This window comes from Salmo salar, chromosome ssa12 (assembly GCF_905237065.1).
Source record: "Salmo salar chromosome ssa12, Ssal_v3.1, whole genome shotgun sequence".
Lineage (NCBI taxonomy): Eukaryota > Metazoa > Chordata > Actinopteri > Salmoniformes > Salmonidae > Salmo > Salmo salar.
This window is the reverse complement of record NC_059453.1, coordinates 40,521,260-40,545,572: the sequence shown is the minus strand read 5'-3', so window position 1 is coordinate 40,545,572 and position 24,313 is coordinate 40,521,260. Positions and strand designations below refer to the sequence as shown.

The 24,313-nt window shown below is 40.9% G+C and overlaps 1 protein-coding gene across 2 annotated transcripts; it reads left to right on the top strand.

Annotated features, from left to right (window-relative positions):
• Positions 1-7,870: 7,870 nt before the first annotated feature.
• tmem74b (transmembrane protein 74B) lies at positions 7,871-22,972 on the top strand. Of its 2 annotated transcripts, XR_001319588.2 has the most exons (3): positions 7,871-8,582; positions 10,106-11,008; positions 21,523-22,972. XR_001319588.2 is itself a non-coding variant. In XM_014131626.2 (2 exons), exon 2 carries the CDS (start codon positions 10,167-10,169, stop codon positions 10,920-10,922), a length of 756 nt encoding a protein of 251 aa, XP_013987101.1. In that variant the 5' UTR covers positions 7,871-8,582; positions 10,106-10,166; the 3' UTR covers positions 10,923-12,121. The 2 variants fall into 2 exon arrangements, 1 of the variants encoding a protein (XP_013987101.1); XM_014131626.2 differs by lacking the exon at positions 21,523-22,972 and having other exon boundaries at positions 10,106-12,121.
• The last annotated feature ends 1,341 nt before the right edge of the window (positions 22,973-24,313 follow it).

Below are 24,313 nucleotides of genomic sequence, written 5' to 3'. Positions count from 1 at the left end.
TTGTTATTGAAGTAGCAGTCCTGGGAGTGCATTCTGACGAAGACAGCAAAGGTAATAACATTTTTCTTATAGTAAATGTGACTTTGCTGAGTGCTAAACTTGCTGGGTGTCTAAATAGCTAGCCCTGTGATGCCGGGCTATCTACTGAGAATATTGCAAAATGTGCTTTCACCGAAAAGCTATTTTAAAAATCGGACATATCGAGTGCATAGAGGAGTTCTGTATCTATAATTCTTAAAATAATTGTTATGCTTTTTGTGAACGTTTATCGTGAGTAATTTAGTAAATTCACCGGCAGTGTTCGGTGGGAATGCTAGTCACATGCTAGTCACATGCTAATGTAAAAAGCTGGTTTTTGATATAAATATGAACTTGATTGAACAAAACATGCATGTATTGTATAACATAATGTCCTAGGGTTGTCATCTGATGAAGATCATCAAAGGTTAGTGCTACATTTAGCTGTGGTTTGGGTTTATGTGACATTATATTCTAGCTTGAAAAATGGGTGTCTGATTATTTCTGGCTGGGTACTCTGCTGACATAATCTCATGTTTTGCTTTCGTTGTAAAGCCTTTTTGAAATCGGACAGTGTGGTTAGATTAACGAGAGTCTTGTCTTTAAAATGGTGTAAAATAGTCATATGTTTGAAAAATTGAAGTTTTAGCATTTTTGAGGTTTTTGAATAACGCGCCACAGGATTACACTGGCTGTTACGTAGGTGGGACAATTTGGTGCCACCTAGCCCAGAGAGGTTAAAATCAATTTTTATGCTACTTTTCTCGTAAAATAGCGATAATATTCCAACCGGGCAACGTTGTATTCATTCAAAGACTGAAAGAAAAAAATGGAGAAGTCTCGTGAACGCGCATCTCCAGTCTCACTGTCCCCAGGCTGACCACTTACAAACTCTGCTGCTGTACTTTGCCCAGAGACAGCAGACACCCCATTCCACTTTCTGGCGGCTTTAGAGAGCCAATGGAAGCCTTAGAAAGTGTCACGTTACAGCACAGATGCTGTAATGTCGATAGAGATGCAACAGAAGGACAACAAATTGTCAGACAGGGCACTTCCTACATGGAATCTTCACAGGTTTTGGCCTGCCATATGAGTTCTATTATACTCACAGACACCATTCAAACAGTTTTAGAAACTTTAGAGTGTTTTCTATCCAAATCTACTAATTATATCCATATTCTAGTTTCTGGGCAGGAGTAGTAACCAGATTAAATCGGGTATGTTTTTTATCCGGCCGTGAAAATACTGCCCCCTATACCACAAAAGGATAAATTGCAAAATAGTTGGGATGAGATTTTCAATGTACCCATTCCATGGCACATGGTTTATGGAGATTATTTCCTTTTCAAACAACCGAAAGTGAGCAGGTGTAGTCTGAATAAAGGGGAAAAAGGCCTTTCTTGAACGTAGTATGAGACGTTCCTACCAAATTACTGGAGAACCAGTTTGGATTTAAGTATTACTTTTGTATGACTGATGCCTTTAGTGAGAGGTCTAATGCTTTAATATTTTAGAATTTCGTTATTCGTTATATAAATAGGCCCTTTTAATTTTGTCTGGCTTGCCATTCCAAATAAAATGGAATATTTTTTTGTTCATATAATTTAAAAAGCAGGTCACCAGGTGTTCCTCCTCTGTAATTTAGCCTTCACATGAGTCTTTCTGTACAGATGTTAATTTTACATTATTATTAGGGAAAAAATCCATACAATTAGTTTCAGTTAGTGGAGATGGAGGAGACTGAAACGAAAACATATTCTTAAAATACTTTACTTCCTCTTTCAAAATATCATTCGGTGAATCATGCGTGACTCCATCATTTGTAACAAGTTTCAATAATTTTTTTTGGTAGCATTTCTATATTGAAAATTGAAAAAGAATTTGGTGCATTTTCCCCCATATTCCATCCAGTTCGCTTTATTTTTCATAATATATTATAATGGTTCTTTCTTGAATAAGTTCCCTCCATTTATTTTTATTTTTCCTCTAACTTATTCTGTGCCTCTATGGTACAGTTTTTATTGCTATCTAACTGTACTGTTAGTTCAATTTCCTTTGTTAATATGGACTCTTTTGACTTAAATTGCTTTTGTTTTATAGATAAGTACTGAATTGCATGGCCTCTAAAGGGACATTTAAAAGTGTCCCATACAATAAGGGGATCTGCTGTACCTATGTTGTCTGAAAAAGTCAGTTATAAATTCTTCTGTTATAGTTCTAAACAATTTATCATCTAGTAGGCTTTGATTAAATTTCCAATATCCTCGCCCACGTGGAAATTCTGTAAGCGTAATATATATATGTTAATTATGTAATGATCCGACCACATTCTGTCCCCTATCAACACTTTTTAAAACTCTTAGTGACCTCTTCGAGATAGGATCCCGTTAATGGGATCGTTTGACATAATAGCATGGCGCGAAATTCAAAACAGCAAAAATATCATCATTTCAATTTCTCAAACATACGACTATTTTACACCATTTTAAAGATACACTTCTCCTTAATGTAACCACATTGTCTGATTTCAAAAAGGCTTTACAGCGAAAGCAAAGCATTAGATTATGTTAGGAGAGTGCATAGACAAAAATAACCACACAGCCATTTTCCAAGCAAGGAGATATGTCACAAAAACCCAAAACACAGCTAAATGAAGCACTAACCTTTGACGATCTTCATCAGATGACACTCCTAGGACATCATGTTACACAATACATGTATGTTTTGTTCGATAAAGTTCATATTTATATCCAAAAACAGCATTTTACATTGGCGCGTGATGTTCAGAAAATGTTTAGCCTCCAAAACTTCCTGCGAAGGAGCACAATGAGCACACATATTACAGAAATACTCATAATAAACGTTGACAAAATACATAACAATTATTTTAAGAATTATAGATACAGTAGTCCTTTATGCAACCGCTGTGTCAGATTTTAAAATAGCTTTTCGGCGAAAGCACATTTTTCAATATTCTGAGTACATAGCTTGCCATCAAAGCAAGCTATACAGACACCCACCAAGTTCTGGGGTCACCTAAACTCAGAATTAGTATTATAAATATTCTCTTACCTTTGCTGATCTTTGTCAGAATGCAACAAATGTTGTTTTGGTTCCAAATAATCCATATTTATGTCCAAATACCTCTGTTTTGTTTGTGCGTTCAGGTCACTATCCAAATGCTTAACGCGCGAGCGTAATTTGAGACACAAAAAGTAAAAATGTTCCATTACCGTTCTTAGAAGCATGTCAAACGTTGTTTACAATCAATCTTTATGGTATTTTTAATGTAGAAATGCGATAACAACTTTCTGAAGGCTTTTGACAGCCAATGGAAGCCTTAGGAAGTGCAACGTGACCCCACCGACACTGTAGTTTCGAAAGGCATTCAAAAGAAGAACTACAATTCTCAGACCTTCCACTTCCTGGTTGAATTTTTCTCAGGTTTATGCCTGCCATATGAGTTCTGTTATACTCACAGACACCATTCAAACAGTTTTAGAAACTTCAGAGTGTTTTCTATCCAAATCTACTAATAACATGCATATTCTAGTTTCTGGGCAAGAGTCGTAACCAGTTTAATTTGGGTACGTTTTTCATCCGGCCGTGAAAATACTGCCCCCTATCCCTTTTGGTGCCAGAGAGAATGGCATAAGAAAGTAGTCAAGATGACTAGCTTGATTAAGCCTCCGCCATGTAAATCTCACTAGGTTAGGGTATTTAAGTCTCCATATATCCACTAATTCCAATATATCCATGGCATTCATGATTTCCTAAGTGCCTAAGGGTGATAGTTTGTAGTGTGATTTCACTTCCCTGTCCATAGAGGTATTTAAGACCGTATTCAAATCTCCCACCATAATAATAGTCTAGTGTTGCTTGTAGAGTTGATCAATTCTTATATATATTTTCAAAGATCGGATCATCATTATTTTGACCGTATAGGTTAATAAGCCATATCTGTTTATTGTCCAATAACATATTTCAATTAATCCATCTACCTTGATGATCTGTTTGGACTATTTGTACATTTGGATCAAAATTACTATTAATTAAAACCATCACCCCTTTTGAATTTATTTTCCCATGGGAGAAATATATTTTGCCCCCCATTCCTTTTTCCACAAAACTTCCTGTAGTTTCCTGTAAACAATAGATATTAAATTCCTTCTCTTTTAGCCAGGTAAATACTGATCGTCTTTTCTTATTATCTGCTAAGCCATGACAATTGTAACTGGCTATACTTATTTCACCACTTACCATAATGAGACACAACTTTCAATTCTATTTATCAAAATATATGTTTGTAAACATACCATTAAAAATTAACATGATGATTGAGTGTCTATATAGCTGTACCATGATATTTGATTTGCTACTAAGTAAACCTCCAATTGGTCCCCACTATTTCACCCACTAAAAGCCCTCCTTATCCCGAGTTGGGTTGTCATCCCAATGCCCGGCAGACCACCCCCGACCCCCCATAACCCTGAAAAGACTGTGATCCATCCTTCGAAAAGTGCACACAGTGCCATTTACAGAACAGAAGTAGATCAACTGCCAAATGCATTTCCATCGCCCTCACCTTGATTTCCCTTTTAATCTATTTTCCTTGAAAATTGGATACGGAACTTTACGCCATTCTGCAATTTCCTTCGGGAACTGGTCATTCCTGCCAATTTTGGTCCCAGCAAGTCTTTTACATAGGCTTTTAACCATTTTTTTATCTTTAAAGGAAGCAAATTTGGCAACGATTGGGCGTTTATACCTCTGCTCTCCCTGTCCGAAGCGGTGTACACATTCGAGTTGGATTTTGTCGATAGCTTTGCGTGGAATCTGAAGCGCTGTAAGGAGGAACTCTCTAACTACAGATTCAGGAACTTTCCCTTTCTCTTGGATACCTGTAAGTACCAGATTATCTCTCATGGATCTAGTCTGTATGTCAAGTAAGGCTTCTCTCAGAACGGTGTTCTCCTTTTTAAGTTCATTCACTTCGGTTTCAATCTTATTGACTGTCCCTTTCAGCTTGTTTGTTTCCTTCTCCAATGTCGCAGCTTTTTCATCACTCATCTCGAGGCTTGCCTTCAACTCGTTTATATCCTTACTGACTAATTCAAGTATACCCAGTTTGTCATTTATTGATTTTAACAGATCGGTTTCGACCTTTACCATTCCCGGTGGTGAAAATATTAAATTGTCTGTGTCTGTAGAAGAATCACGTTTTCGATTTGAAATCGGTTCCCCTGTCTTACTCTCCGTCATGTTTGGGTGTTGCTTGTTTTCGTAATATTTGTCGATACATTTCTCTAGTCTTAAGATTTGGTTTGTGTTATTATCCAGATTGAAGGTTATCACTCACCATATTGTGTAGTGCTAATATTTAGTCTAACTTGCCGATATTGAATATTACATTTTTATCTTGAGGTGCTCTACATAACTACGTTCAGTCCGCCAGTTCTGAATAATGAATAATGACAACCTTCTGTTTGCTTGCTTTGTTTGTTAACTTGCTAGCTACTTCCAGGCACAAATGAGAGAACAGCTCACTGAACATTACTCACCCTAGCAGAACTGGTTAGGCTGTTATGTTAACCAGAGTGTTGGTAACTGCCAATGTGGTGTCAGATTGTCCGTTTGAAAATTCAGAGCGTTTCGCTCTCAGAGCGTTCAGAGTGCACACTGGACACTCTGGCCGATGAGTAGGATTGATCCAAACGTTCTGACCACAACAGCAGTCAAGCACCCAAGCTAACTGGCTAACATTGGCTAGCTTGCTAGCTACTTCCAGACCCAAATGAGAAAACACCCCACTCTGACCATTTTACTCGCCCTAGCAGAGCTAGTTAGGCTGTTTTCACAATTTAATTTAGCTTTTTGCCAACATTTACTGACACCGGCCATATTCAATGGGTGTTGTGCATTCGTAAATTCATCAGTTATTCTGCGCTATGGCACACTCAGATGAGTCTTTTGTTAAGACATGTAGCTAGCTAAACAATGAACCATAATCCCAGCTCATGACGTTGCTACGCTGCATGAATCTGCAGGGAGCTAACCAATCAGGTTCAATGTTAGCTAGCTAACGTTAGGCTATAACTAGTCAAGCAAATGGCTCTGGGATACGAATAATAAGATCATACACTTAACGTTGGCTAGCGAGCCAGCAAGCTAACGTTAGCTAGCTAACAGTACACTTTAACTTGAAATGAAACCACTTTGTCAAAATTTTAAACATGTAATATCTGAAAATGTAACTCGCTAGACTTTCTTACCCATATACATCATGGATGGACGCGTCTCCTGTCGGATGCCATGGTTGCCCTTAGTTTGAAGATGTAATCCGGAAACAGGTTTTTTCTCCATCTCCTTAGCCATCATACTCGAATTTCACTGACTTAAAAACTCGGTCCTCCAGAATGTGGAGAGCATACACGTAACGTTAGCTAGCTAACAGTACACTCTAACTTGACATTAGACTTATTCAATTGTACTATGTGATACATAAAAAAGCTGCGTTAGACAGGATTACCTAGACACACAGACCAGCTCAAATAGAAAAATGGGTGCTATATGGCAGGCCAATCCAAACTCATCTCTGGGCATGTCCAGCCCACTCATTATTTCAGCCAATCATGGCTAGCGGGAAGGTTGCCATCTTTTTCTGTGGCTAAACCAACTACGCTCATTTTGATTTAAAAAAACATACTTTCAAACAGCTCTCCTGTGAAGTAGTGACCTGTGACATACGCCTAGTTTCCTGAAACAGGCCACATATTTTCTTTTACAATTGAATTAATCCATTAAATAAATAATACTGTCACATCAAATTGCATTATTATTGTACACTAGCCTACTCCCCTATCGACAATATGTTATCAACTCGTTTTCACCAAAAATAACTTTCAAATTATCCAAATTTGCCTTATCAACACAGTAGGCCTACATATCAACACAGTAGGCCTAAATATTTCCTATCGATATCACAACTTAAATATAGCCTACTTACTACTCAATCGGATCAGGGAGATCTTGATAGTTTCCTTAGAGACGTTGAAAATAATTATCTGGGGCAGACACTCTCGAAAATCGCTTCTGCCTCTTGTAAAAAAAAAAAAAAAAAAGAATGTCTGTGTCGCCACCGAGCTCTCAAATAACGTGCCCTTCTCTCACTCTATGAATGGTCACTGCAATCCAGATTCCTTTGGATGTCCCTACCCTGAATGCTAAACCCTAAACTATAACCCTTAACGCTAAACTAGAACCCTTAACTAACACTGAACTTAACCATATTACATGTATAGTTGATTGAGGAAGGGATATCCCAACAATCCTGAATAGCATGTGTAACCGATGTGAAATGGCTAGTTAATTAGCGGTGGTGCGCGCTAATAGCGTTTCAATCGGTGACGTCACTCGCTCTGAGACTTGAAGTAGGGTTGCCCCTTGCGTTGCAAGGGACGTGGCTCTTGTGGCGCGATGGGTAACGATGCTTCGGTGGGTGTCAGTTGTTGATGTGTGCAAGGGTCCCTGGTTCGAGCCCAGGTTGGGGCGAAGAGAGGGACGGAACCTACACAGTTACATTGATGCTGTTGACCCGGATTGTTGGTTGCTGCGGAAAAGGAGGAGGTCAAAGGGGGGGTGAGTGTAACCGATGTGAAATGGCTAGTTAGTTAGCGGTGGTGCGCGCTAATAGCGTTTAAATCGGTGACGTCACTCGCTCTGAGACTTGAAGTAGGGTTGCCCCTTGCGTTGCAAGGGCCGCGGCTTTTGTGGCGCGATGGGTAACGATGCTTCGTGGGGTGTCAGTTGTTGATGTGTGCAAGGGTCCCTGGTTCGAGCCCGGGTTGGGGCGAAGAGAGGGACGGAACCTACACAGTTACACATGGACCCTCTGGGAACACCTATGAACTCCTCTATTTGACTGAAAGCCATGGATACAACTCTTATTGGTTGTCTGATGTAGGTTACTGGGAACTGGTAACAACAGAGTCTGTGATTGGCTAACAACATTTAGATCGGTATACAGCGACATAAAATAATATACCATAAGGTGTTAGACAGATTACCTATAGATTGGACATAATCTTTTCTAGGCAATTAGCGATAACAGGATAGCGATAACAGGAAATACACAAGCCGTAGGCTACACTATAGCTCAAGGTGGCTACTTCGCAATGTCGGCTCGCACGGGAAAAACTGTAAATTTCTAACATTATGGTTGAGATTTAATTAATATAAACTATGCATGTTAGTTGCACGCAGATGTTAGTAAGGCGTTGGTATCATGTCAAGTCAGTCAGAAGTTCAATGGACAGCTATGTGGTAGTATGGTTGACTAGGCTTAATTCTGGCACATATCACCCCCCATAGTGCAAGTTACGTTTTTATTGTCATTACTGGCAGCTCCACAACCAGCTGAAGCGATGCGCTCCCTTTCAACCACCAATTTCACAGCACCGTTTGTTTGCGCATGGCCAGTTGCTCTCGAGGTCTTTCGGTCCCCCTCGAAACAACCGGCATCTTTACACTACAACATCTTATCACTGGAGCGTCAACGCTTGGGGGTAGGTCCATTTTTGTGTTTAATATTGATATATCAATAGAGTAGGCTGTCTTTTTTTTGGATAGGATGTTTGTTATAATATTATTGTAGGGTATGCGGTTCTTGTTGAATAGTCCTCAATTGATTGATACTTAGATATAGATAGGCGATATGCTATCGCTCAAAATACCTAATTTAATCCAATACATAGGCTACGTTTTTGTGATGGGAATCAAGGTCATGCCAGGGTTGATTTTGCGCTGTTTTTAAAGGCAATTAAACTGCTATCATGGGCTGAAACAGAAGGTATTTCATGAAATGTAAATCATGTAAAAATGTGTCAGTAGCCCACTGTTCTAGGTATATGTAGCATATATTGTCACAGCTAGACCTTATCTAACTTGTAGATAATCTGCTAATTGTAGGCTGAGCTGATAATGAAAAGGCTGTTCTTGTTAACATATCAACGTTTCTTGAAGCCCTGACTCTCTCCACCCAGTTTAATGATAATCGGAACAGCTGTGTTACCAGTCGCACTACATGGTCTTCCTTCTAGGTTAGAGGGTGGGAGGGATGCATTCATTCCCATAAATAGCCTACAATCAGTGACTTGAGTGAAGTGTTTAAGATTCATAATGTCAATATAAGGATAGCCTCTATATGAATCTGAGAACATATTTTGATAAGACTTTTAATAACACTGCTAGTTTAACTCCAAGCACAGATAGAAATTAATTTGCTTAGAATTAATCATGCAAACACTTATTTATTGTGGCACAGAGTCAGTGAGATTGAAAGCTATGATCTTATGTCCTCTATCCATGGAATTAATCCACTGAGCCACCAGGATGGAGCTAGCATGCCATATTTTTGTAACTCATACAAAGCTGTTCATTTTAGTCTATTAAAACAGACCCCATTTCAAAGGAAAAAAGTGCTCATTAAAATCAGGTGTGGCTAATTAGTGGGCCTGGCCAGCACACCTGAACACACTTAACAGGATAGAGAGTTTTGTTGACACTGAGAATGGAATGTATATGTTTTTAAATAACATTCTTATAACATTCAAATGTTTTCTTGTGGTTTTTATGGAAACTTTTCTTAATTTTCTGAGAACGTGACTTTAAATAGAACCATGAGGAACCCTGCTGAAAATGTTATGCCGAAGTACTGAAATTCCTACAGAAGAACGTTGTTTCTAAATGTTCTCCAAACAATTTGAGATCATTACTTTAATCATGAGGAAACATTGTGCTGAAATTCCCACTTAAGGTCCTCAGAACTTCATGTACTAGTTGGATGTCTCACTCCATGACCAAGGTTGACACACTTCAACGCTTTTATTTGAATTAATTGTTGTTTCGTTATGGCTACATGTTATTTTATCGCATTTGAATAAAGATATATATGGCTTAAAATTAGATTTAAATTGCATTTATATTTCACAAAATATTGCGGACTAATCAAATTTGAGCGGCAGGCACCGCATGCATGATACCTATGCAGCTTGGTAATGCTATTTCATAATTTAAAATATTCCTGCAGGTGTTTGGCAAAATAAGGAAGGGTGGCCGAATCATGACATGAGCAGATCGACTGAATTTCGATGGAGTCTTTGAATGCCGTAGAGCTCTGTGAATTGGGGGATGGCGACAAGCCCGCTGCCTGCGAGGTCACTACAACTCCGCGAAAAGGTACCCAGTCAAGACCTTGGACAGTAGCTAGCACTGGAATCGAGAACACGTCATATCAGGACGAGGAGCACGAGACGAGGTTCAGTCACCAGGGAGCAGACAGCTTGAGGATTCATCGGTCCACATCTAATGACAGGGGCTATCAGTTACAACCCCAGCCTTTCCAGCGAGATGAGCTGTCACACCGCTCTGAGGAGGGACATGAGACTGACTTTAAAAACCTTTCACTCGACTACGGGTTCATATTTGCCATGGTGTTCTTGGTGAGTGGAATTGTACTGGTGGTCATTGCCTACACCATTCCCCGAGAGGCAAAGGTCAACCCAGATCTGGTGTCAGCCCGTCAGATGGAGAAACTGGAGATGTACTACACACAACTGGGCTCGCACCTCGACAAGTGTATCATAGCAGGCCTGGGACTGTTAACTCTAGGGGGAATGCTCTTGTCCATCGTGCTAATGGTGTCCATATGCAAAGGTGAGCTGTACCACCAGAGGACATTTTTCCAACCCAGGAAAACATACGGGTCGATTCACCTCCGGATGAGACAGTTGGGCGAGGGGGAAGAATCTCTGTTTGAATGTGAACTTAGCCACACTGGCACCACAGCTCTAGCCACTAGGCCTACAGATGGAACACCGGTGCACAGTGGCACCCAACAGGAGTAGCACAATATGAGCACATTTCTATCCACAGACTGTCAAGGGTTGTAATCATTGCTTAACGGGCTTTGTAAAAAAGTGAATCCAGCAAGGTAAGTCGACTGTGGTTAAGACTATATAAGAGCACATTTGGAAATACACATCATGTATTGTTAGATGTAGGATCAAATCAGAGACTGAAATAGATAGGCTATGAAAAGCACAATGGGCACCCTTGAGGAATGCATAGAATAGGCTAACTTGACATGGTGCAAATAGATGGCTATCACTCTTTAAGAATTGAATATACAGTATGTCTGGATAACATATCACATCATTAATGAACAAAACATGTACAATATGTATAGGCCTACAAATGTTATTTACATTACATTTTAGTCATTTAGCAGACACACTTATCCAGAGCGACTTACAGTAGTGAGTGCATACATTTTCGTATTTGTTCGTACTGGTCCCCTCGTGGAAATCAAACCCACAGCCCTAGCGTTGCAAGTGCCATGCTCTACCAACTGAGCCACACGGGACATTATCATGTAAGGATACAATATGCCTTAAACTTAGTCACTGTAAACATACCAAGCTCCTGTGAGCCAATAAGCCAAGGTAAATATGTAGCAACTCACTGGAACCACTTAATCTGTTCCAAGAATATACAGCAGCACAAATATATGGTAAGAATATTTGAAGCACATAATCTGTTCCAACAATATACAGCAGCACATATATATGGTAAGAATATACAGCAGCACAAACAAAAAAATCCAAGCAAGTGAAATGTTTGATGTGCATTAGAGGCTTTTGAACAGGTTTTTGATTGACTTAAGAAAACCTTTCTTTTTTTTCATAATGATGTAGAAATATATATATATACATACAACACATTTTGAAGTAAACAACAACTTTTACTTCAAAATGTGTTAAGGGGAAAATGTCCGCACAATCATCCCAGTTGTTTGGACAAATATAGGCTTTATCTTTATAAAGACATCAGAGTCATTCGGTAAAACAGTCATCTGAATCTAATAATGGAAGTGTAGGTGTGAATTTCTCTCTCGCGCGCTCTTGCTCTCATGCTTTCTTTTTTAAATCAGCGAGTTAAACACCAGCACATAAGTCATTTATGTATTATAAATATTAAATCAAAGTTTATTTGTCACTTGCGCCGAATACAACAGGTGTAGACTTGCCAGTGAAATGCTTACTTACAGGCCCTAACCAACAGTGCAATTTTTAAGTAAAAAATAGGTATTAGGTGAACAATAGATAAGTAAAGACAGTGAAAAATAACAGTAGCGAGGCTATATACAGTAGCGAGGCTATATACAGGCACTGGTTAGTCAGGCTAATTGACTTAGTATGTACATGTAGGTATGGTTAAAGTGACTATGCATATATGATAAACGGAGAGTAGCAGTAGTGTAAAAGAGGGGGTGGTGGGTGGCGGGACACAATGCAGAGTCTGAGAGTCCTTTAGTTGCCTTTTGGCAAACTCCAAGCAGGCTGTCGTGTCGTGTGTCTTTACTGAGGAGTGGCTTCCGTCTAGCCACTCTACCATAAAGGCCTGATTGGTGGAGTGCTGCAGAGATGGTTGTCCTTCTGGAAGGTTCTCCCATCTCCAGAGGAACTCTGGAGCGCTGTCAGAGTGACCATTGGGTTCTTGGTCACCTCCCTGACCAAGGCCTTTTTGCCCCGATTGCTCAGTTTGGCCGGGCAGTCAGCTCTAGGAAAAGTGTTGGTGGTTCCAAACTTCTTCCATTTAAGAATGAAGGATGATCAATGGAAACTAGATGCACCTGAGCTCAATTTCGAGTGTAATAGCAAAGGGTCTGAATACTTATGTAAATTAGGTATTTCTGTTTTTTATACATTTGCAAAAAATTGTAAAAACCTGTTTTCGCTTTGTCATTATGGGGTATTTTTGTGTAGGTTGAAGAGTTTGTATTTATTTAATTAATTTCAGAATAAGCCTGTAATGTAACAACATTTTGATAAAGTCGAAGGGGCCTGAATAATTTCTGAGTGCATGTGGTTGTACAAGAGTAACAGAGGATGCTGTTGAAACTGCATATGTATTTTGTGAGATACTGTCAAAATCCAATGCCTCATGACAATTTTTAAGAATAATTTCAATGTGACAAACTTTTGTTTCTTCTCTCTCGACACTACGTCTCTTGTGTCCTCTTTATTTTTCCTCTGTGGTTGACTCTGTTTTTGTTGCTTATCAGCACAATATCAACATTCAGAGCCATCTGTGGATTTAAATATGACAGAACGGTTCATCTGATTGTTGGGATTGATAGAAGCAGTGGAACACGGGTAGGGTTTTTCTACAGTGTATTGAATACTTCTTGTATCCTTTTGAATACCTCGATTTGTCAAAGTAGCTGTAGTGCCATTATGCATGCCATCATACTTTGGTAGAGAGCCCCTTTGGAAGTTTTGTGCATATTTTCCATGGTGACCATCTGGCTAGTTCAGGGTTGGGGTCAATTCCATTGACTGAAATGGAATTGACCGACCCCAACTTAGGGCTGGTCTATTCCTTTAATGAACTTATTGAGCACATCTCATGTAAGACGGTATCAAGGGTCAGGGGTCACGATGTCAGAAGACATTGAGATGAGTGGGGAGGTATAGGCTACTTTTAGTTTTCCACTTGCCAATATGACGACCAGTTAAATCCCAAAGGCATTAGAAGGCACATAGGCCCGGGGTTTAACATGTCTGACAAGTTAAACTCCCTGATCCTATTATTGTAGGCTGTAGATAAAGGGACATTTGTTGAAATGCAGGACACACAAATACTAGAGGTAACAGAAAACAACATGAATGGAAAATGTGGGATAACTACTGAACAAGCCTACTATTGAGTTAATGTGAATGCAGAGTGCAATCCAAAATGGATACTGTACACAGAGTATGTCTGCTTGTTACTCCAGTTTAATTCAGACAGATGCCTTGGGTCAGATCCCCTTGGTTTTCATTTGGGTGTTTTCACCATAGAAATATAATCACTAAAACGTTGAGTGTATACCCATGAGTGATCCAGTCAAATTACTGTGGTCTGAAGGGATTTTGGACATTTCTAGGACTTTATATGGTTTTTACTGTAATTCCTTCTGTTCACAGAACTGACCATTGAGGTGAATTGATTGATAGTTTTAGATTCAAATGATTTAAAAAAAATGAATTAGAGAAGCTAACTGTTCTTGCCAACTATCATAGAATCAAGAACTGTGTCCACTCCATATGCTCAATTTCTACTGGGGTAAGCTCTTAGAATGCATCAGCACAACAGGACACAACATCATCATTGGAAACAACCTCTGCCACTGGTAGTAGACAATGCAGAGATTTTTTTGTGCTAGCGACTGCATGCGCAGCGGATGTTTAGCTGACTAACATGCTGCTGTCCAAGACCTTGGCATAGTAAACATATGACAGAGAAGAGTAATGCATGTCTCTCCCTGTGTCTTATCCCTCTCAGAGGCTATGTCCCACATGGCACCCTAGTGCATCTGATTCTATCAGATCGAGCGTTAACATGTATGCGGATGGTTTGGAGGTATAGCTGTGGTATGAGCTGACAAATCGGTGAGTGGCTACTCTTGTGTGTCACCAACCACTCCCTTTCTTATTATCGCTTCCATGTTAGAAGTTCAAACGGTGATATAAAGTGTAGGTTCTATCTTTGATAGAAATAATGGCAGCCATGTTTTCATGTTAATTTTAGATGTGTGTGTGTGGGGGGGGGTTAAAGTGTTTTCAGAAAGTATTCACATCCCTTTTTCCACATTGTTGTTTTCCAGCCTGAATTAAAAATGTATGAAATTCCGAATTGTTTTTGTCACTGGCCTACACACATTTTTACAAATTAAGTTATTGACAACACTTTGGATGGTGTATCAATACACCCAGGCACTACAAAGATACAGGCGTCCTTCCTAACTCCGTTGCCGGAGAGGAGGAAAAACGCTCAGGGATTTTACCATGAGGCCAAAGGTGACTTTAAAACAGTTACATACAATGATGGCTGTGAAAGGAGAAATCTGAGGATGGATTAACAACATTGTAGTTATTCCACAACACTAACCTAATTTAGAGTGAAAAGAAGGAAGCCTGCACATAATACAAATATTCCAAAACATGCATGCTGTTTGCAACAAGGCACTAAAGTAATACTGCAAAAAAATGTGGCAATGCAATTAACCTTTTGTCCTGAAAATTATAAGTGTTATGTTTGAGGCAAACCCAATACAACACATTACCTAGTACCACTCTTTATATTTTCAAGGATAGTGGTGGCTGCGTCATGTATGGGTATGCTTGTAATCGTTGTAATCGATAGTGACTTGGGAGTTTTTCAACATTAAATGGAATGGAGCCAAGCACCTGCAAAATCCAAGAGGAAAACCTGGTCCAGTTCAGTCTGCTTTCCAGCACACACTGGGAGAATTCACCTTTCAGCACACAGGAGGTTGGTGGCACCTTAATTGAGGAGGACAGGGCTCATGGTAATGGCTGGAGTGGAATGGAATCAAATACAACCACATGGTTTGATGTCATTCTACGGTCGTGACCAAAAGTTTTGAGAATGACACAAATATTAATTTTCAATGTCTGCTGCCTCAGTTTGTATGATGGCAATTTGCATATACTCCAGAATGATCAGATGAATTGCAAAATAATGCAAAGTCCCTCTTTGCCATGCAAATGAACTGAATCCCCTAAAACATTTCCACTGCATTTTAACCCTGCCACAAAAGGACCAGCTGACATCATGTCGGTGATTCTCTCGTTAACACAGGTGTGAGTGTTGACGAGTACAAGGCTGGAGATCACTCTGTCATGCAGATTGAGTTCGAATAACAGACTGGACGCTTCAAAAGGAGGGTGGTGCTTGGAATCATTGTTCTTCCTCTGCCAATCATGGTTAACTGCAAGGAAACACGTGCCGTCATCATTGCTTTGCACAAAAAGGGCTTCACAGGCAAGGATATTGCTGCCAGTAAGATTGCACCTAAATCAACCATTTATCGGATCATCAAGAACTTCAAGAAGAGTGGTTCAACTGTTGTGAAGACGGCTTCAGGGCGCCCAAGAAAGTCCAGCAAGCACTAGGACCGTCTCCTAAAGTTGATTCAGTTGTGGGATCGGGGCACCACCAGTACAGAGCTTGCTCAGGAATGGCAGCAGGCAGGTGTGAGTGCATCTGCACGCACAGTGAGGCGAAGACTTTTGGAGGATGGCCTGGTGTCAAGAAGGGCAGCAAAGAAGCCACTTCTCTCCAGGAAAAACATCAGGGACAGAACAGTCTTATATTTAACAAAAGGTACAGGGATTGGACCGCTGTCGACTGTATTCGCTCCATTCCAGCCATTATTATGAGCCGTCCTCACCTCAGCGGCCTCCACTGTTTCAGCAGGACAATAACCTAGAACACACGGCCTAATCTTCATTGGAGTTGCTTACCAAGAAGAGAGTGAATGTGACTGAGTGGCCGAGTTACAGTTTTGACTTAAATCTGCTTGTAAATCTATGCCAAGACCTGAATGGTTGTCTACAAATGATCAACAACCAATTTGACAGAGCTTGAAGAATTCTGAAAAGAATAATGGTCAAATGTTGCACAATCCATGTGTGGAAAGCTCTTAGTGATTTACCCAGAAACACTCACAGCCGTAATCGCTGCCAAAGGTCATTATTACATGTATTGACTCTGGGTTGGATACATAATCCGGATACATACAGTATTAGTGTTTCATTTTGCATATAATATTTCTTCCACTTTGACATTAAAGTATTTTGTGTAGTCAAAAAATTACAATTAAATGCATTTCACTCCCACTTTGTAACACAACAAACTGTTGAAAAAGTCAAGGGGTGAGTTTTACTTTCTGAGGTGTAGACAATAGAACATCACGCATTAGAGTGTTGGAACTTGTTTCACGGTCGCATGAACTTCTAATGGGGCTGCATGGAATTTGTCAGATATAAAGTTGGGCGTGGTTTCATTTCATCCAATCGCAGTGTCCGTGACAAGGTAACGCAAGGAGTCGCGTGTGATTTTGACAGCTCTAATGCAGTTCTGACACCGCCAAAACAACCGCTATGCAGATGTTGCTAGCACGGATCTGTTACAATCTAGCCCTTAGTGTACTAGAATTAGGAATAGCTCATCATACATTAGGGTCCAGCCAAAGATAATTAATCTGCTTACATCATGAATACCATTACAGATGTAGGATCTTAAATTGAGCCAGTTTGCTACAGCAGGAAAATAATCCTGCAGCAACAGGAAACGTGGATTATAATCAAAGGATATTTTTGTAGGGGTATATCCATTTTTCGTTAGGGCAAATCAAGTCGGAGTAATTTCCGCTTAGGAATTTCTAACTCTAGAACAGCGAAGAGGTGACTCCGGGATGCTGGCCTCTTAGGCAGAGTTGCAAAGAAAAAGCCATATCTCAGACTGGCCAATAAAAAGAAAAGATTGGCAAAAGAACACAGACACTGGACAGAGGAATCCTGCCTAGAAGGCAAGCATCTCGGAGTCGCATCTTCGCTGTTGACGTTGAGACTGGTGTTTTGCGGGTACTATTTAATGAAGCTGACAGTTGAGGACTTGTGAGGCGTTGTCCAAGATCTTCAGTTTCTTGGCAATTTCTCGCATGGAATAGCCCTCATTTCTCAGAAGAAGAAAAGACTGACAAGTTTCAGAAGAAAGTTCTTTGTTTCTGGCCATTTTGAGCCTGTAATCGAACACATAAATGCTGATGCTCCAGATACTCAACTAGTCTAAAGAAGGCCAGTTTTATTGCTTCTATAATCAGAAAAATATTTTTCAGCTGTGCTAACATAATTGCAAAAGGGTTTTCTAATGATCAATTAGCCTTTTATGATAAACGTGGATTAGCTAACACAACTTGCCATTGGAACACAGGAGTGATAGTTGCTGATAATGGCCCTCTGCACGCCTATGTAGATATTCCATAAAAAATCTGCCGTTTCCAGCTACAATAGTCATTTACAACATTAACAATGTTAACACTGTAATTCGGATCAATTTGATGTTATTTTAATGGACAAGAAATGTGCTTTTCTTTCAAAAATAAAGACATTTCTAAGTGACCCAAAACTTGTGTGTGTATATAGTTGCAGTCGGAAGTTTACATACACTTAAGTTGGAGTCATTAAACTTTTTCCCGCTCCAAAAATGTCTTGTTAACAAACTATAGTTTTGGCAAGTCGGATAGGACATCTACTTTGTGCATGACACAAGTCATTTTTCCAACAATTGTTTACAGACAGATTATTTCACTTATAATTCCCTGTATCACAATTCCAGTGGGTCAGAAGTTTACATACACTAAGTTGACTGTGCCTTTTAAACAGTGTGGAAAATTCCAGAAAATGATGTCATGGCTTTAGAAGCTTCTGATAGGCTAATTGACATCGTTTGAGTCAATTGGATGTGTACCTGTGGATATGTTTCAAGGCCTACCTTCAAACTCAGCGCCTCTTTGCTTGACATCATTGGAAAATCAAAAGAAATCAGCCAAGACCTCATAAAAAATTGTAGACCTCCACAAGTCTGGTTCATCCTTGGGAGCAATTTCCAAACGCCTGAAGGTACCACGTTCATCTGTACAACCAATAATACGCAAGTATAAACACCATGGGACCATGCAGCCTTCATACCTCTCAGCATGGAGACGCGTTCTGTTTCCTAGAGATGAACGCACTTTGGTGCAGAAAGTACAAATCAATCCCAGAACAACAGCAAAGGACCTTGTGAAGATGCTGGAGGAAACGGGGACAAAAGTGTCTATTTCCAATGTAAAAACGAGTCCTATATCGACATAATCTGAAAGGCCGCTCAGCAAGGAAGAAGCCACTGTTCCAAAACCGCCATAAAAAAAGCCAGACTACGTTTTACAACTGCACATGGGGACAAAGATCGTACTTTTTGGAGAAATGTCCTCTGGTCTGATGAGACAAAAATAGAACTGTTTGGCCGTAATGACCATCATTATTTTTGGAGGGAAAAAGGGGAGGCTTGCAAGCCGAAGAACACCATCCCAACCATAAGGCACGGGGGTGGCAGCATCATGTTGTGGGGGTGCTTTGCTGCAGGAGGGACTGGTGCACTTCCCAACATAGATGGCATCATGAGGGAGGAAAATTATGTGGATATATTGAAGGAACATCTCAAGACATCAGTCAGGAAGTTAAAGCTTGGTCGCAAACGGGTCTTCCAAATGGACAATGACCTCAAGCACACTTCCAAAGTTGTGGCAAAATGGCTTAAGGACGACAACAGTCAAGCTATTGGAGTGGCCATCACAAAGCCCTGACCTCAACCTATAAAACATTTGTGGGCAGAACTGAAAAAGTGTGTGTGAGCAAGGAGGCCTACAAACCTGACTTGGTTACACCAGCTCTGTCAGGAGGAATGGGCCAACATTGACCCAACTTCTTGTGGGAAGCTTGTGGAAGGCTACCCAAAACGTTTGACCCAAGTTACACAATTTTAAAGGCAATGGTACCAAATACTAATTGAGTGTATGTAAACTTCTGACCCACTGGGAATGTGATGAAAAGTATAAAAGCTGAAATAAATCATTCTCTCTACTGTCATTCTGACATTTCACATTCTTAAAATAAAATGGTGATCCTAACAGACCTAAGACAGGGAATTTTTACTAGGATTAAATGTACGGAATTGTGAAACTGAGTTTAAATGTATTTGGCTAAGGTGTATGTAAACTTCCGACTTCAACTGTATGTGTAACCGATGTGAAATGGCTAGTTAGTTAGCGGTGGTGCGCGCTAATAGCGTTTCAATCAGTGACGTCACTCGCTCTGAGACTTGAAGTAGGGTTTCCCCTTGCGTTGCAAGAGCCGTGGCTTTTGTGGCGCGATGGGTAATGATGCTTCGTGGGTGTCAGTTGTTGATGTGTGCAAGGGTCCCTGGTTCGAGCCCAGGTTGGGGCGAAGAGAGGGACGGAATCTACACTGATACATATGTAGTGCATTCGGAAAGTATTCAGACCACTTTACTTTTTCCACATTATGTTACGTTACAGGCTTTTTTCTTTTCACTCATCAGTGTACTCACAATACCCCATAATCCCAAAGCAAAAAATCAAATTTTTGCAAAAAATAAAAAAGCTGAAATATCACGTATTCAAACCTTTTACTCAGTAATTTGTTGAAGTACCTTTTGGCAGCGATTACAGCCTTAAGTCTTCTTGTGTATGATGCTACAAACTTGGCACACCTGTATTTTGGGGGGTTTCTCCCATTTCTTCTCTGCAAATCCTCTCAAGCTCTGTCAGGTTGGATGGGGAGCCTCGCTCCACAGCTATTTTCAGGTCTCTCCAAAGATGTTAGGTCTGGTTAAAGTCTGGGCTCTGACTGGGCCACTCAAGGACATTGAGACTAGTCCCGAAGCCATTCCTGTCTTGGCTGTGTGCTTAGGGTTGTTGTCCTGTTGTAAGGTGAACCTTTTTCCCAGTCTGAGATCCTGAGCGCTTTGGAGCAGGTTTTCATCAAGGATCTCTCTTTGCTCCGTTCATATTTCCCTCGATCCTGACTAGTCTCCCAGTCACTGCCGCTGAAAAACATCCCCACAGTATGATGTTGCCTCCACCATCTTTCACCGTAGGGATGGTGCCAGGTTTCCTCCAGACGTGACGCTTGGCCAGAGAGTTCAATCTTGGTTTCAGACCAGAGTATCTTGTTTCTGCTGTGAGAGTCCATTAGGTGCCTTTTGGCAAGCTCCACGTGGGCTGTCATGTGCCTTTTACTAAGGAGTGGCTTCTATCTGGCCACTGCCATAAAGGCCTGATTGGTGGAGTGCTGCGGTGATGGTTGTCCTTCTGGAAGGTTCTGCCATCCCCACAGAGCTCTGTCAGGTAACCAAGAACTCATTGGTCACTATCTCCCCCGATTGCTCTGTTTGGCGGGGCGGCCAGCTCTAGGAAGAGTCTTGGCCTCCATTTTAAGAATGATGGAGGCCACTGTGTTCTTGGGGACCTTCAATGCTAAAGAAATGTTTTCGTACAATTCTCCAGATCTGTGCTTCAACAGAATCCTGTTTCGGAGCTCTGCAGACAATTCCTTCGACCTCGTGGCTTGGTTGTTGCTCTGACACGCACTGTCAACTGTGGGACCTTTTATATAGACGGGTGTGTGTGCCTTTTCAAAGTAATAGCCAATCAATTGAATTTACCACAGGTGGACTCCAAGTTGTAGAAACATCTCAAGGATGATCAATGGAAACAGGATGCACCTGACCTCAATTTTGAGTCTCATAGCAAAGGGTCTAAATACTTATGCAAATAAGGTACTTCTGTTTTTTTATTTATACATTTGCAAACATTTCTAAACCTGTTTTCGCTTAGTCATTATGGAGTATTGTGTGTAGATTGAGGGGAAAACATGATTTAATCAATTTTAGAATTGTGCTCTAATGCAACAAAATGTGGAAAAAGGGGTCTGAATTCATTCCCAAATGCACTGTATATTACAACATAATATTCATTGCTGTCTAATTTGAGTATAATGCAGCCTGATTCTTTGTAATGTTTTCTGTTCTCAGATACAGAGACTTGTGAAACACTGTCTGCGGATGAAGAGGATTATGGGGACCTACTGTATGTTAGTGAATTTAAAACAAAAATACAGTTTAAAAATCAATATGTATAAAGCTATTACAACTGGAGCAGGCCAACCCTGCAGGGTGTGCAGGCTTCTGTTCCAGCCCAGCACTAACACACCTGATTCAATATATCAGAACTAAGTAGTTGATAATCAAGTGTGCTATCGCTTGGCTGGAACAGAAGTCTGCTCACCCAGTAGATCAGGGATCAGTGGAAGGAGGTTCGCCACCTCTGGTATTGACTTTCTTTTGTTCACCTGAAATTATGCTTTAGTAATAATAGCCTACTTGTTACTAAGATGTCCAACCTTTACATATGAGTTAGCTTACTTTTATACTTTGAAATATGAAAGTGATCATTCTTTGAAGTGAAGTGTTTAAACTCGTTTTTCGTGATGAATTACTGTCAATGTTAGTTAATCACAAATCACAATTGTGCTATAAAGAGGGGAAGAGAATATGTCTCTAATTTGTCTGTTTCTGTGGTGTATTCTCAAATGAACAAACGGTACCTGAAAAAAAGAGTGACAATCAAATATCAGCCATGTGAACCTATTTTGCAGCTTGTTATGGTATGCAACACCAATGTAGCCATAGGCCTACAGCAGTGGTTCCCAACTCTAGTACTTGAGTAGTCCTAACAGCACACACAATTCTTCAACTCATTGAGGGCCTGATGATTAGTTCACAAGTTGAATCATGTTTGTTTGTCCGGGGCTTCAGTAAAACTGAACTATTGGGTGTACCTGAGGACCGGAGTTAGGAACCATTGGCCTACTGTATGATGGCATTAGTCTTATGGGTATTTGCATGGCACCCAATTGACAGTCTGCATCTGTCCCGAGAATAGCTTAACTCACACATCGTTTACATTTTGTTGAGCTAGATGTTCTCAATTTAAAAATGATACCCCAAGACAAGGTATGAGGCTAATCGTTATACTAGATTTTGTACATGCCTTGTGCTGACATTTTTAATTGTTTAGTGCAAATCCAACCCTTGTAATCTAGGTGGTGAGATGTCTGGAAGCAGGAGATGATGGGATCCTTATCTTAAAACATACACACAACTACTACCAAGTTCAATGCTCGACACTTTTCTCCCAGAAGGTCTGAGTGGCACTTGGAGGTGCCACTGTGATAATGAAGATTGTCTAAGGCAAACCATCACAAAAATGTAATTCTCTATGTAAATGTGTCTGAATTGTAAAATAAAGAAAAGTTAGGCTATAAGAAATACATTTTATTCAATGGCGCAAGGAAAAGCAGACACAAAATACACTGCTCAAAAAAATAAAGGGAACACTTAAACAACACAATGTAACTCCAAGTCAATCACACTTCTGTGAAATCAAACTGTCCACTTAGGAAGCAACACTGATTGACAATAAATGTCACATGCTGTTGTGCAAATGGAATAGACAACAGGTGGAAATTATAGGCAATTAGCAAGACACCCCCAATAAAGGAGTGGTTCTGCAGGTGGGGACCACAGACCACTTCTCAGTTCCTATGCTTCCTGGCTGATGTTTTGGTCACTTTTGAATGCTGGCGGTGCTTTCACTCTAGTGGTAGCATGAGACGGAGTCTACAACCCACACAAGTGGCTCAGGTAGTGCAGCTCATCCAGGATGGCACATCAATGCGAGTTGTGGCAAGAAGGTTTGCTGTGTCTGTCAGCGTAGTGTCCAGAGCATGGAGGCGCTACCAGGAGACAGGCCAGTACATCAGGAGACGTGGAGGAGGCCGTAGGAGGGCAACAACCCAGCAGCAGGACCGCTACCTCCGCCTTTGTGCAAGGAGGAGCAGGAGGAGCACTGCCAGAGCCCTGCAAAATGACCTCCAGCAGGCCACAAATGTGCATGTGTCTGCTCAAACGGTCAGAAACAGACTCCATGAGGGTGGTATGAGGGCCCGACGTCCACAGGTGGGGGTTGTGCTTACAGCCCAACACCGTGCAGGACGTTTGGCATTTGCCAGAGAACACCAAGATTGGCAAATTCGCCACTGGCGCCCTGTGCTCTTCACAGATGAAAGCAGGTTCACACTGAGCACGTGACAGACGTGACAGAGTCTGGAGACGCCCGTGGAGAACGTTCTGCTGCCTGCAACATCCTCCAGCATGACCAGTTTGGCGGTGGGTCAGTCATGGTGTGGGGTGGCATTTCTTTGGGGGGCCGCACAGCCCTCCATGTGCTCGCCAGAGGTAGCCTGACTGCCATTAGGTACCGAGATGAGATCCTCAGACCCCTTGTGAGACCATATGCTGGTGTGGTTGGCCCTGGGTTCCTCCTAATGCAAGACAATGCTAGACCTCATGTGGCTGGAGTGTGTCAGCAGTTCCTGCAAGAGGAAGGCATTGATGCTATGGACTGACCGTTCCCCAGACCTGAATCCAATTGAGCACATCTGGGACATCATGTCTCGCTCCATCCACCAACGCCACGTTGCACCACAGACTGTCCAGGAGTTGGCGGATGCTTTAGTCCAGGTCTGGAAGGAGATCCCTCAGGAGACCATCCGCCAACTCATCAGGAGCATGCCCAGGCATTGTAGGGAGGTCATACAGGCACGTGGAGGCCACACACACTACTGAGCCTCATTTTGACTTGTTTTAAGGACATTACATGAAAGTTGGATCAGCCTGTAGTGTGGTTTTCCAATTTCATTTTGAGTGTGACTCCAAATCCACACCTCCATGGGTTGATAAATTGGATTTCCACTGATTATTT